The sequence below is a fragment of the Dryobates pubescens genome, chromosome 4, assembly GCF_014839835.1.
Source record: "Dryobates pubescens isolate bDryPub1 chromosome 4, bDryPub1.pri, whole genome shotgun sequence".
NCBI classification, from domain to species: domain Eukaryota; kingdom Metazoa; phylum Chordata; class Aves; order Piciformes; family Picidae; genus Dryobates; species Dryobates pubescens.
This window is the reverse complement of record NC_071615.1, coordinates 28,878,819-28,892,584: the sequence shown is the minus strand read 5'-3', so window position 1 is coordinate 28,892,584 and position 13,766 is coordinate 28,878,819. Positions and strand designations below refer to the sequence as shown.

At 43.6% G+C, this 13,766-nt stretch overlaps 1 protein-coding gene across 1 annotated transcript in view; it reads right to left on the bottom strand.

Moving 5' to 3' along the window:
* The window catches only part of CNTNAP2 (contactin associated protein 2), a 1,034,004-nt gene that overhangs the window by 11,250 nt on the left and 1,008,988 nt on the right, over nucleotides 1-13,766 (bottom strand). Inside the window, exon 22 of the mRNA XM_054160987.1 lies at nucleotides 9,679-9,909. Coding sequence (XP_054016962.1) covers nucleotides 9,679-9,909 — 231 coding nt within the window. The remainder of the gene's footprint in view (nucleotides 1-9,678; nucleotides 9,910-13,766) is intronic.

Sequence of the window (13,766 nt, the reverse complement as noted above, 5' to 3'; positions counted from 1 at the left end):
CTTAAGGAGATGAGGAAATGGAGTTTTATGAATGGCTTGGACCTTCACTTAGCTCCCCTGTTTATGCAAAGAAAATTAGACTGAATGTCTCTGCTGTGCCTCCCTGTCATGAGCCAGCAGTGTACTCTTGTGGCCAAGAAAGTCAATGGTATCCTGGGGTACATTAAGAACAGTGTGGTCAGCAGGTGGAGGGAAGTTCTCCTCCCCTCTATTCTACCCTAGGAAAGCCACATCTGGAGCATTGTGTTCTGAGCTACTCAGTTCAACAGAGGCAGCAGAGGCCACAAAGATGCTGAGGGGACTGGAGCATCTCTGTGAGGAGGAGAGGCAGAGAGTTCTGGGGCTGTTTAGCCTGGAGAAAAACAGAGTGAGAGGGCATCTTCTCAATGATGACCAATAGATGAAGGGTAGGGGGCAAGAGAATGGGGCCAGACTCTTTTCTGTGATGCCCAGTGACAGGACAATAGGCAATGGGCACAAACTGAAACACAGGAGGTTTCATTTAAACAGCAAGAAAAACGTCTTTGCTGTGAGGGTGTTTGAGCCCTGAAGCAAGCTGCCCAGAGAGGTTGTGGAGTCTCCTTCACTGGAGAGATTCCAAACCCACCTGAACATTGTGATCCTGGGCCACCTGCTGCGGGTGACCCTGGTTTAGCAGGGGGGTTGGACTAGATGATCTCCAGAGCTCACTTCCAACCCTCACCATTCTGTGATCCTGTAATATTCTTTTGTCTTACAAAAGAGATTCTCTAGAAAAGGTGCAACCCCCCGTACACCTTATTAGGAGACTCATCCTTGCAGCTTGAACTCCCCCAAATCAGTCCTGGATGCAATATGAAACAGGGAGAAAATTCCTGTACTGTCTGTTGGGATGGGTTAGGTGATTCTCCCTGCTTCCCACAGGTCATTTCCCAACAGCAACTTTTACACTTTCTTTAACACACAAGTGAGTCATTGTACAAAACAGTAGGCAAACAAGGCCATAAAACGTTTCAGATTTACTAACTGGTACTTGTACACTGCAGAATTTTATTCCCTATGTTAACAAGAGAGCAGACTTTTTAGGGTCACTTTTGGATTATTTTTACCTGCACTTTGCACTTCAGTAAAGCTCTCTCTACAAAGTAGTGTTTTGAACATTTGCTCTGCCAAATGTCCAGTTGATCTGCAGCAAATTCAGTTGTGGTCCCTGCTCTACAAAAAAAGAGGTGGACAAGCTGGAAAGTGTCCAGAGAAGAGCCACAAGAATGATCAAAACACTGACAGAGCTGCCATATGAGGAAAGGCTGAGAACTGGGTTTGTTCAGCCTTGAGAGGAGAAGGCTTAGGAGAGACCTCATAACCATGTACCAGTACATAAAGGGGGGCTACCAGGAGGACAGAGAACCCCTTTTTACAGAGTCAAATGGAAAAGACAGGAGGTGATAGGTGCAAGTTACTGCTGGGGAGATTCCCATTGGGATCCAGATCCAGAGGAAACTTTTTCACCATGAGAACAGTCAGACATTGGAATCATCTCCCAGGGGAAGCAGTGGATTCCCTTACATTGGGCAGTTTTAAGACTCAGCTTGACAGGGTGCTGGGCCATCTCATTTCAACTAGACTATTACCTAGAAAGGTTTGACCAGATGATCCTTGGGGTCCCTTCCAACCTGATGTTCTGTGACTCTATGAAATTAGAGCATCCCCCACCCATCAAAGATCTAAACTCATCTGTATTTCAGTTCTTGTGGAGTAAGGTCTGACTGATACTGGGTCTCACTGTGACTCCAGACAAGAACTGCTTGTGTATTGGTCTTGCTGGCCTATGCTATCACTTTCATGAAAATTTTATGAGCAGATTGCATTTCACCTCCTAAGAAAGACAAACAAATACTTCCTTTTATAATTAATGAAGAATATGAAACGCTTTGGTGTTCTCAAAGGAACAGTAGAGTTAAGTGCTGGTCAAAGCCTGGCTGTATATAGCTAATCACTGATAATGGACCCACAGGGAATACAAGAAAGAGAAAAAGAAAGAAAGAGAGAAAGAAAGAGAGAAAGAAAGAGAGAAAGACACAACTCCAAACAAAATGAAACAAACAAAAAAACCCACCAACAAAACAACAGCAAAAACCCCCACAAAAAAACCCAAACACCCACAAAAAACAAACCCAAAACAATCTAACCAACAATACCAAACAAGCCTGTGAACTTATGACAGCTACAAAAAAGGAGGGGAAAACAAAAGAGATGGACTCTATTTATTGAGGCCATTAGAAGAGAGGACTTCTTACAGCCAGGATGTGAAGAGCAAGATCAGGTACTTCATGCCCAGCATTCATACAGATATGAAAAAAGTAAAGGCTTGGACTGGGGATGAGGACTGGGTCAGATTGGAGAGTTTAAATCTAAAATAAACTTAATAGCTGTAATCTAGAGTAACCTCTTAAATAGGAAGTGATTTTCAGCCTGAGGAATGTAAGGAGACAGTCATATGAAGTGCTCAGGCATCTAAATGCTTCCTTTGCTGCTCAATTTTCTTCTTGATTCATGTTCCTAGTTAAAGTTAGCACTTGTATAGTCTTTGAAGAGGATGGAAAGCACATTTATTTTTTCTTTAATACTACCACCTTCTTGTCTTGACATTAGGTAGCAGCATTAACATTCAAATCACTGCTCATAAAACAGCTACAATGCTGGTCTCAGTGAATGCCAGAAGAATTGACAAACTTGGCAGTCTGACAGCTGTCTGATACACTAGACAGTGTCAGAAACTTCACACTGAAATGATAGATTCTTAATGATAAGAGAAAGCTATGCATAATTGTGTGAAGGAACTAGATGGGACTGAGAGGCAGTTTTTATGCCTAATCAATAGAGAGATTTACAGTAATTCAAGCACCATAATTAAGCCCTTCAAGGATGAAGCACTGATTGTGCCAAATTTCAGACAGATGCTCTTCCTAGTTAGCTGCTCAGTGGGGAGGAGAAAAATAGAAACTATTACATCTTAATGTTCACAGAACCCCAGAATGGTGAGGGTTGGAAGGGACCTCTGGGGATCTTAACCTCCCTGCAAAAGGAGGGTCACCTAGATCGGGTTCCCTGGAAACATATCCAGGTGGGTTGTGAAAGTCTCCAGAGGAGGAAACTCCACAACCCCTCTGGGCATGCTGCTCCAGGGCTCCAGCACTCTTGCAGAAGCTTTTCCTCTTGTTTAGGTCGAGCTTCCTGTGCTCTCTTTTGTGCCTGTTGCCCCTGTCCTATCACTGGGAACCACTGATACGAGTCTGCAGGGGAAACCATTACAGAAATGCACCAGAACTGTGCAGTGGAAGAATGTATTGGCCTGCAGGGCAGGCTGCAAGGCCATCCTTTGTCTGGTAGGGGCAGTATAAATACGAATCTAGGTTACTGTTGGACACAGAGCCTCCCAGTGTTTATATGCAATGTTAATTAAAAAAAACAACAAGCACTTTGATTGATCAACAACTTCAAAGAGACAATTTGGTGTAATTCTCTGACTGCAGCACAGGCAAGTAATCCTGGTCACTATGCTTTTGAGGAGGAGGAGTGGCATTTTATTCTAGCAACTGCCCTCATCTCTGTTTCTAATTCTGCTGACACCTAGCAGATCAAATTTAGATGTGTAAGGCTGCATCATGAACAAAAGTGGCACCACCCCTTCCATCCCTCCTGCCCAGGCTCACTTGTCCTTTGCAGCAAGCTTAGAGAAGTGACTCAGCTCCCCTTCAGTCCCCCTTAGGAGAGAATGAGTGCTGCCTCCACTGATGCATACAGGATTCTTTCAAAGACTGTGCTCAAGAGAAGAACCTTTTGTCCCTCTGTAACCAAAGACTGAGGTTGAAATGAGGTTGAGGGCTGAAATGCTGCCCTCCAGTGAGTAGCCTTTGATCCTTGCTTACCACTGTGCCATTTCTAACAAGGCTTTGATAAAGGTAAGGCTAATTCCCATCTCTTTAGCCACATCCATACCAGTAGGACATGTAACACAGCTTTTTGTCAGATGCTCCCACTCTGCCCTCTGAGATCTGGCCAGAGTGTGGGATGGCAACTCAGCTGATGGTGTCTGCATGGGAAAGTGACCTTCAGCACTGCCACCAGTAACACAAAAGTGACACTTAGTTCTGAAATAAGCTCCTGTCTTTGGCTTGACAGTATTCAGATCTCTCACTGTCTTCATATGGCCACTATTAAGTCCTCTCACTGTCTCCTCCTGTCACCACTTGGTACAGGAAGAGGGATGAATTTGTAATGAAAAGGGACATAATAATAAAATAAAGCAGGGTAGATTTAGGTTGGGCATCAGGCAGAAGTTCTTTACTGGAACAGGTTGGCCAGAGATGTGGTGGAGGCCTCATCCCTGGAGACATTCAAGGTCAGGCTTGACAGGGCCCTGAGCAACCTGATCTTGTTAAAGATGTCCACGTTTAATGCAGAGGGAGTGGACAAGGTAACCTCTGAGGGTCCCTTACCTTCAAGGGTCCCTTCTAACCTGATGCATTCTATGATTCTATGATTAATCCTGCAGGCAGCTGTTTTAATCTTGATGTCCAGGAGAGGTTTAGGTTGAAGAGTAGAAGAAATTTCTTGATGGAAAGGGTTCTCAAAGACTGGAACAAGCTGCCCAGGGAGGTGGCTGAATCCCCATCCCTGGAGGTGTTTAAAAGAAGCAGAGATGTGGTGCTAAGGCACATGGTTTAGCACCAGACTTGACAGAGTAAGAGAATGGTTGCACTTAGGCTGATCATCAAAGTTTTTTTTCAATATCTCAGATATGAAGGCATGGTGCGCACACACACACACACACGCACATATATATACATGTGCAGTAATTGATCAGCCTCTTTTTTGCCTCCTTTCTACACTGTAGAAATATAATCAAGGCAAGTTGTATTGTCTGACCCAAACAGGATGATCTGCTCAGTCTTGATTATTGAGGTTTTTTCCAAATCACTAGAAAGTCTCATTCTAGAAAAGAAGGACTTGTTGAATTCCTGTGCTTCATCACCACCAAGAAAGGATTGCCATGGCAACAGGAAAAGGCTATGCATTTTAAGAATACTCACATGCTGAAAAAGACAATGGGTTAAGATAATATCCAGGCAGCATGGCAAAATGCCAGTCACATTTTTACAATGACAAAGGAATGAAAAAAGAACAAATACTGTAAATGTGAAGCACACTTCTCTACTCTGCTCTCGTGAGACTCCACCCAGAGTACTGGATCCAGTTCTGGTGCCCCCTGCATGAGAAGGACATCAGACCACTGGAGTGGGTCCAGAGGAGGCCATGAAGATGATCAGAAGGCTGGAGCATTTCCCCTATTGGGACAGGCTGAGAGAGTTGGAGTTGTTCTGCTTTGAGAAGAGAAGGCTCTAGGGAGACCTTAGAGCAGCCTTCCAGTACCTGAAGAAAGCCAAGAAGGGACTTTGAACAAGGGCTTGTTGTGATAGGACAAGGGGCAATGGATTAAAGCTCAAGGAGGACAGATTTAGACTGGATGTTAGGAAGAAATTCTTTACAGTAAGTGTGGTGAGGAGACTGGAACAGGCTGCCCAAGGAGGTCATGGATACCCTTTCCCTGGAAGTGTTCAAGGCCAGGTTGGATAAGGCCTTGAGCAACCTAGTCTAGTGGAAGGTGTCCCTTGCCCATGGCAGGAGAGTTGGAACTAGATGATCTTTAAGGTCCCCTCCAAGCCAAACCATTCTATGATTCTATGATATGAAAATTGAAGGTTAAGGGAAAGTGCAAGACAATGAATCAAGAAACTGCATGGCCCATTTTTCTGGGGAGCAAATAAACAAGGTTTCTTACTGATAAGTCCCTGAACTTATCTCTAACTGCAAGTGACTGATGTGTCTTTACGCTTTTCCCTTCAGCCTCACTATGCTTGACAGCCAGCAAGAGGTGTCCATACAGTAGTTCCATAGAAGAGTTTAAGGCAAACATTTCATGTAGGTCACTTGTCAGGCAGAACCTGCTTGATATTTAGTAATTATCCATAAGGTCATATGCAGCACTGGAGTATAGAAGGGAAATGATCATTACATTTGCCCTCAGGTGCATCTGCCCTATTTAGACACTTATCTTTGATCCTCATCTACAACATCTTCCAATCCTCAAAGTTTAATTCAACAGTATTTGAGAAGCAGAGCTATAAATTTACACTTAAAATATGAATCAGGGTGAGTGAGGAGTATGTCACAAAACAGATTTAAACCATATGATACTTGCCATAAATTTTTTCCTGATTTTCTCTTTTCACTACAAACCCACTTGTCCTCAACTCTTCTGTTTTGTTAAAATCTATTAAGTAGGTGACCTAAAATTTACAGATGAAAACACAGATGAGATGAGAAATCTTGTACCTAGTAACCACTGCTTTCAAAGCCATGTTCTTTGCAACCATTTCTTTGTGGCAGAGCCTGCAAGGGTTTTGCTTCAGCACCACCATGAATGTTTCTGTGAATTTCAGAAGAGTTTTTTGTCTTTGCTCCTTCAGCTGTTTTAGCGAAGGAGTAAATTCACACTGAGAGTACTGTGACTATTCCAGTTCTGAAGCCAATGGGCACCATTATTTATAACTGATTTTTCCTGTTTCAACACAAGTTTGTGTTAGAAAGTCTTCTAGTTTGGGTTTGGGAAACAGAAAAAACAAATCCTCGTTGCAAAGTGCCAATTTGGTAATGCAAAATCACACTAAAAGCAAACATTTTTATTTAGCAGTCGTCAAAGTCATCAAGGTCATCACTGTGCTAGGTTGTACAGTCTGCAGTAAGGCAATCTAGTCCTTTCCCCTCTACTGCTGAAGAGCAGTAGAGATGACAAGAGGATGTGTCCCTAGCTCCCAGTACTACTAAAGCTTCTCAACACCAAAAAGGAAGGTGTTGTACTCTGATTATCTATGGCTGAAATGGTCAAGTCCATCTATGGCAATGAGTTTTCTTTTAATGGGCAGAAGCTAAGAGGCAGCATGAGCTAACCTAATTGTATGCCACGTGTTCTCTGATATCCTTCACACTGGCTTCATGACTGAGTACTACAATTAATCTACAGCAAAATGTGTGCATTTGTAATCTGGCAGGTGAACAAATCTGAATAACTCAGCTGAAGTTTCCAAAGAGAGACTGGGATAACACAAGGACAAGCATAGCAGCACATGGCAAGGACAAACAGGATCTCCCTCTTTAACACCAGGAGCTACTCGTTCAACTATCTTGAATTAATCCTACCATCATGTTTTACTAGCTTGTAGCCAAATTATCTGTAGGGAAAAAAACCAGACAACTAAAATTAACAACCAAAACCAATTAGCTGCATAGGATTCACACCAGCTGTGCATCCTCAGGAAGTTTATGGCATATTTCATGAAGATGTGAGCCAGGGAGTAATCCTTCAGGAAGTGTGCTTTTATAGAAACAGGGGCATGGAACATAACATTCAGGTACAAAGTGACCTATTAATTTCAGAGAAGAAATGGACTACTAATTAGTGATGAAAAAAAATGCAAGCAGGAGATTACATCCTATAAACAGGGGAAAGACACACTGAGATCTTCCAAGGGCATAGCAGCAAGGAGGGAATGACAGGTTTTAGAGCATGATCCTTCTTGTATTGATGTTTGAGACCTGGAATGTTTCAGCTTTGGAATATCTGCCTCTCCTGTCCTATTCCTCTACTGAAGAAGAGATGAAAGGAAATGTTGAAAAAATTGTTTGACATTGTAAGGAAAAATAAATCAATCCAAAGCCCAAAGGTATGATCTTGGCACATACTTCTGAGACACATGTACCTGTCCCTGTAAGAGTCTAAACTCCTGGTGTGACTCAACAAAGATAAAATCACTTGCTGCTTGCCCAGACAGTACCAATCCTGGATGCAAATCACCTTGCGATTGCTTCGTGATAACACTGGACTGCAGCTGGCCTATAACAATGACCCAAGGACCCAGCCATCACGCCTTCAAGACAGCTATCAGATACCCCCAGGAAGGGAGGGTGATGAGTCAGTGGACTCTCCACCTGTCTCCTGATGTGTGATAAGTGGGTAGGCAGGGAGATGGAGAGGAAGGAGGCGGAGGCCCCCCCCCCCACTCCATCCAGACCACTATCCAAACTCACATGAATACACAGAAAGACTTCCTGGGGAACGATATCTGGATACTTATGATTTCCTGGCTCCTGAATTCCTGAGGGACAATGCTCGGACACATACCTAAGGACTAAAAACTGTATAAAAGACTTGACCACTACTGGCTCAGTTGAAAAGAAAACCGCAGAGGAAGAAAGCCGCAATGGAGGGAAGAAAAACGCAGAGAGAAAAACGCTGAAGGAGGACCATGCCGCTGAGAAGGAAGGAAGCAGACTGAACCCTCTCTCCATGTCCTCTACTCATGGAGCTGACCCATGCTGCCCAGAGGGACCTCATCTGTTCTCCAGCCAAAGCCTCAGCACCCTTTCTCTACAGACCCAGGCTGCCCAGAGGGATCACATCGCATCTCCAGCCAAAGCCTCAGCACAAACCCAGCACCTCATGCAGCACCTCTCCTCCACAGACTCAAACTGTCTTGGGGTGGGTGAGGGGTGTGGTAATATGATTCCTTTCCTCTTCTCTCTCTCTCTCTTCTCTCTCTCCCTCTCTATCTTCTCCCTCTCCCCTTCTTATTTCCATTTTCTCTATGTAATAAATAGTCTAGCTGTTGATATTTTGGCCTCGTTTGTGCCGATTAATTTCACAGCACGGGAATATTCAAAAGAACTAGTCTCCTTCCCTCTCCGGACCGAGACAGTCCCCTCTCACAAAAAGATGGCAGATGGATGCATCCCCAAATACAGAGGCAGAGTCTAATCAATACCAAAAGCATTATGGGCCTCTTTTTCCCTCTAGCATTTTACTTTCATACCACTGCAAACCCATCTGCTTCACCAGGACAGGTTCTAATTTACACTGCTACAAGTGAAATCAGAATACACAAGAGAGGAGACAACATACCCCTGACTATCCAACTGTAAACAGTTACTATAAAGCATTTAAATGACACTTTAAAAGCCAAACAGCAAAATAGAAGAAAAAAAAAACCCACCTCAAGATGTAAGCACAATGTATACTTTCCAAGACACCAAGCAAGATGAAATTGCTGGGATCAGTAAATTGTCTTTGCTTTCCAGCATTTTCAGCATGAGATGAATGCAACCATGACTAATGGTTGCAGACCATTAAACATGGTCTGAGGAAAGCAACATTTCAGAAAACAAACCAGCATTTTATACATTTACACCTAAAATCAGATATACTTTTGTTTTTGCATGAAGCTGACTACAATGTACTCATTCCCTGAGCTTACAGCGTAAGAAATGCTGCTGTATCTTATTATCTGTACTTGCAGCCTTTTGCTGACCGCTACAAAGAAAGTGCTCTCGCAGCAGTTAGGTCAGAACTCAACATTCAAATGGTGTAAGACTTAGGGAAATGAAAAATAAAGCAGAATATTAAAGAAAGCACAGAAAATATCCTGTAACTGCATTTAGAAGTGGAGGCAAATCTCTGTCATTCCTACTGTGATTACAGCCCTACAGTCATCTATCAATCACATCCACCTTGTTTTGTTTGTCCCTACAGAAGGTGGATGCTTCTCCTCTGAACTGCTCTGCCCAGCTGCACCCCCAGCTTACCTGAGTCTAAGTGCCATGGGTCTGTAGCGGCCGACATTGGTGGGATGGTGAGTGGAGATGCTCCACAGTTGGATTCCACCAGTTCTCCTTGGATGTGGACGTGAGAGGAGGCGTTGGTAGGTCTCAGAGCTGCTTTGAGGGGAGCGATTTGGTTGAACTGTACTCTCGATAGGCAGCCAGTGAATCCTGGGGTGTTGTATTTATATATATCTTGGTCAATCTTCCCAATTTCTATGTGAAATTAAGGAGGAAACAAAAAGATAAATCAAACCAATTCACAACCTTGGAAAGCCCAGCTGGTCTGAATGCTTGATTCTTACAGCTCAGTTCCCAAGTCTCGCTCTTAGAAGACTGAGAATGTGTCAGTGTCAGACCCTGCCAGGTTTCTTTACATTTCATTACAGCTGGAATCCTCCAGGCCTTGCTGTGACTCGGTTTCACTGCTATGCTATCATTAAAACAAAATGCTGGCATCAAGGAGTCATCAGAGAGCAAAAGGCCGGGGGGGAAAAAAAGTCTCCCCAAGAAGAAAAGGCAAAAGGGAAGTTAGAGGGACAGTCATCACCATTATCTCTTCTCCCAGCTGAAGCTGCTGCTGCAAACAATGCCCCTTCTTTCACCCTGGTCTGTTGCTCTCCAGTCTCTCTTGGTGGTCTGGGACCACTCCCATTCACTCTCATCCCCTTCCTGTCTCCTCGCCAGGAGACCAAGTGTCCCTTTGCCAGGACACCAAGTGTCCTTTCACCAGAAGACTAAGCATCTCTTCACCAAAAGACCATGTGTTCCTTTGGTTCAAGATGGAAGACTGCCATTTTCCACCTCATTGCCATGGGCTGGGCAGGCTGGCAGCCAGCAGCCATGAGCACAACATGGGGCTCCACCACTGCTCTCTAAAATGGCTGCCATCTCTCGAAGATGCCCCACAAGTAACTTCCTCCCTTCTAAAACACCAATTAAAATGATCCCAAAATGGTAGCCATATACCACAGCACATGCCCTTACTACTCAGGAATCTGCAGGCTGCTCACAGCTGGTTTAATTCTGCCAGGACCTGCTGCACCAACCTGAGTTACAACCAAAACAAACCCATCGCTCTCTGTCAGCTGCCTGTCTTACAGCAGGTATTAACATTTCAAAGCCTCTCTGCAGTGTCTAATATAATACTTATATGGCAGTGAGGAATTTGGCTTCCTTATTTATAAGGTAGCACAAGGTAAATGGAAGTAACAACATGGCAGCACTGTATTTGTGCTGTACCAGAAAGTATTGCTCCAGAGACACCAAGACCCTTCAAACTGCCTTTCCCTGGGTTGGCAGGGACAGGAGTTAGCATCTGGCCCTTGAAGCCAGTGAGAAAAGTCCCAGGTTGTTCAAAGGCAAGTTTTCCAGATAGGAACCAGGATACAGGTTGAAAAAAATGATGTACATAAATCACAAGACTGTCATAAAAACAGAAAGAGGGCTTCCTGAGAGATATGAGGAGAAGGAGAGAAAGAGTTTTATTGTAAGAGTCTGGGAAAGAGCTGGGAATGAAAGCACATGTGGGTTTGAGTTTTGCTATCTAAAAAATTGAATTAGAATTATTAGAAAATGCATTCCAATCCTTTTGGATGAGCCTCTGTTAAATTCTAACCAAGGATCTGATAGCAGATCTGAGCTGCTGTTTGGTTTCCCTAAAATCCTACCATGACACATGCATCAGTGCTGATTTTAGAAGTACTGAGTGTTTTACATCAGAAATATACAGGGAGTTTTATGGCTACAAACTGGGCAGGGCATATATTTTCTGGGTTTACTCATTAAACATGAAGTGGAGGAAATCTGGTAGAAACTGGACAAACCTTGAACGTCACTAAAACAACTTTTGGTATTCAGACAAAATTAAACCTCATCTTTTGTGCCTGTAAACATATCAGAAAGATAAACATACGGCATTCAAATCCCCCCAACACCTAGCATGAGGGCACAAAAGCAAGATGCATGATCTGAAAATTACTTGCATTAGATCCTTATGTGATCCACTGTACAAGAACAGATGTGTTCTATTGCCCACCAGCCCCTCATTTTCCCTTTTCTTTCTCTTTGAGAGTGTCCTTTCTCTGCCAGTATTTATCCAGCCTGTATCCACAGTACAGCCACGTTTCACAAGCTGTCACGGAGCAGCAACTGTCATGTGTGGCAGAATGGAAACATGCTCAGGACTCAGCTAGAAACTAGCTTGAGTGCATTAAAATCAGTGTATCAGTCATGTGGGTCTTTCATCCAGCTCTCCTTTAAGAGAGGGGCTTGATCCAACAGGATGTATCCTTCAAAAATGTAATAGTAAGGGAAAAAATCACACGTGCATGCACACTTTCCATAGTTAGCAGAAAAGCTGCACAAAAGCCACAGTCCCTGCATATGAATGGAAGGACAGTGAAGCTGAACAAGGGTCTAAAGTCTTCTGTGGAGTGGCTAAGAGAAGTTGGCTTGTTTAGTCTGAAGAAAAGGAAGCTGAAGGGAGACCTTCTCAGTCTCTACAGTTCCCCAAAAGGAGGTTGTAGCGAGGTGAAGATCAGTCTCTTCTCCCTCATATCAAGAAATAGAATGAGAGGAAATAGCCTCAGGTTGCTCCAGGGGAGGTTTAGTTTGAATAAACTTCTTGACTGAAAGGATTCTTAAAGACTGGAATAGCCTGTCCAGGCAGGTGGTCGAATCCCCCTTTGTGGAGGTGTTTCAAAGAGGGAGAAATCTGGTATTGAGGGACATGGTTTAGCACCAGCCTTGATAGAGTTAGGTAATGGTTGGACTTGATGGCAAAAAAGGTCTTTTCCAAATAAACAATTCTATAATTCTATGAATGGTACCAGTAAGACCATACCACTCAGACAAGGTTCATGCTGACCACAGTATTCACTCCTACTTCAGCAAAATATTCATGGTATGTTCAGTAAATCGGTGCAATTTTGGGTTATCCTTATAATCCAAGGAACAATTAGAATTGTTTTTCTTTAAACACTGTGACCATTATCAATAACAGTTTACTGATTACCTTCTACATGGTTTTTTTAATATATTTTGTAAAACTTCATGGAGCAATACTTAGAGCCTCCCACTCACAATCCTGAATAACATGAACAAAAACATCCACACCCATGATGGTGCCACTTTAGCAGCTTCAGCACTATTCTTCTCTCATAGAATAAGTGATGGATTCCAGATCCTGAGAGAATTAAAGAAAAAAAGCCCAAATCCCCTAGCTCAGCAGCTTGCTGCAGATCTGTATGTTCCTTAAAGCATTCCACAATGGATGTGTGTAAGTTACCTCATGCAAATTTACCACCAGCTCGCATCACATTAGTGCTGAACCAAGACAGATTGACCTCTATGACTATGAACATGTTCCTTCCCATGTGAGTCCCGTGGGGCTCAGCACACCAATATTCTCTGGTGTTAGGCCATTATACTTTGCTTCCCTGTGTATTTCAGCCTGCTAGAAATCCATCCCTGGAGACTGTAATGATTCTGTAATTAAATATGTCTCTGTTGTCACGGCTAAAATTCAATTTTCTCTCTATAACAAAGGAAAGCAAACAAGCAAAGATGATGACAAGTACATTACTTAAAATAAAGGGAAATGCACAAAACTACTTTGCATTGTCTAACAGGCTGGGGTCGGAGTTGCTGGAGAGCAGCCAGGCAGAAAGGGACCTGGGGGTACTGGTTGATAGTAGGATGAACATGAGCCAGCAGTGTGCCCAGGTGGCCAAGAAGGCCAGTGGCATCCTGGCTTGTATCAGGAACAGTGTGGCCAGCAGGAGCAGGGAGGTCATTGTGCCCCTGGACTCAGGACTGGTTAGGCCACACCTTGAATACTATGTCTAGTTCTGGGCCCCTCAGTTTAGGAAAGATGTTGAGTTGTTGGAATGTGTCCAGAGAAGGGCAGCAAAGCTGGGGAGGGGTTTGGGTACAAGCCCTGTGAGGAGAGGCTGAGGGAGCCTTTGACGGGGTCTTTTCCAAGCTGGGTAATTCTAGTCTTCTATTCCAGCACATAAGCTACTGCAAAGTCATAGAGGCATTATGAATTTATCATTACTTAATAGCAACAT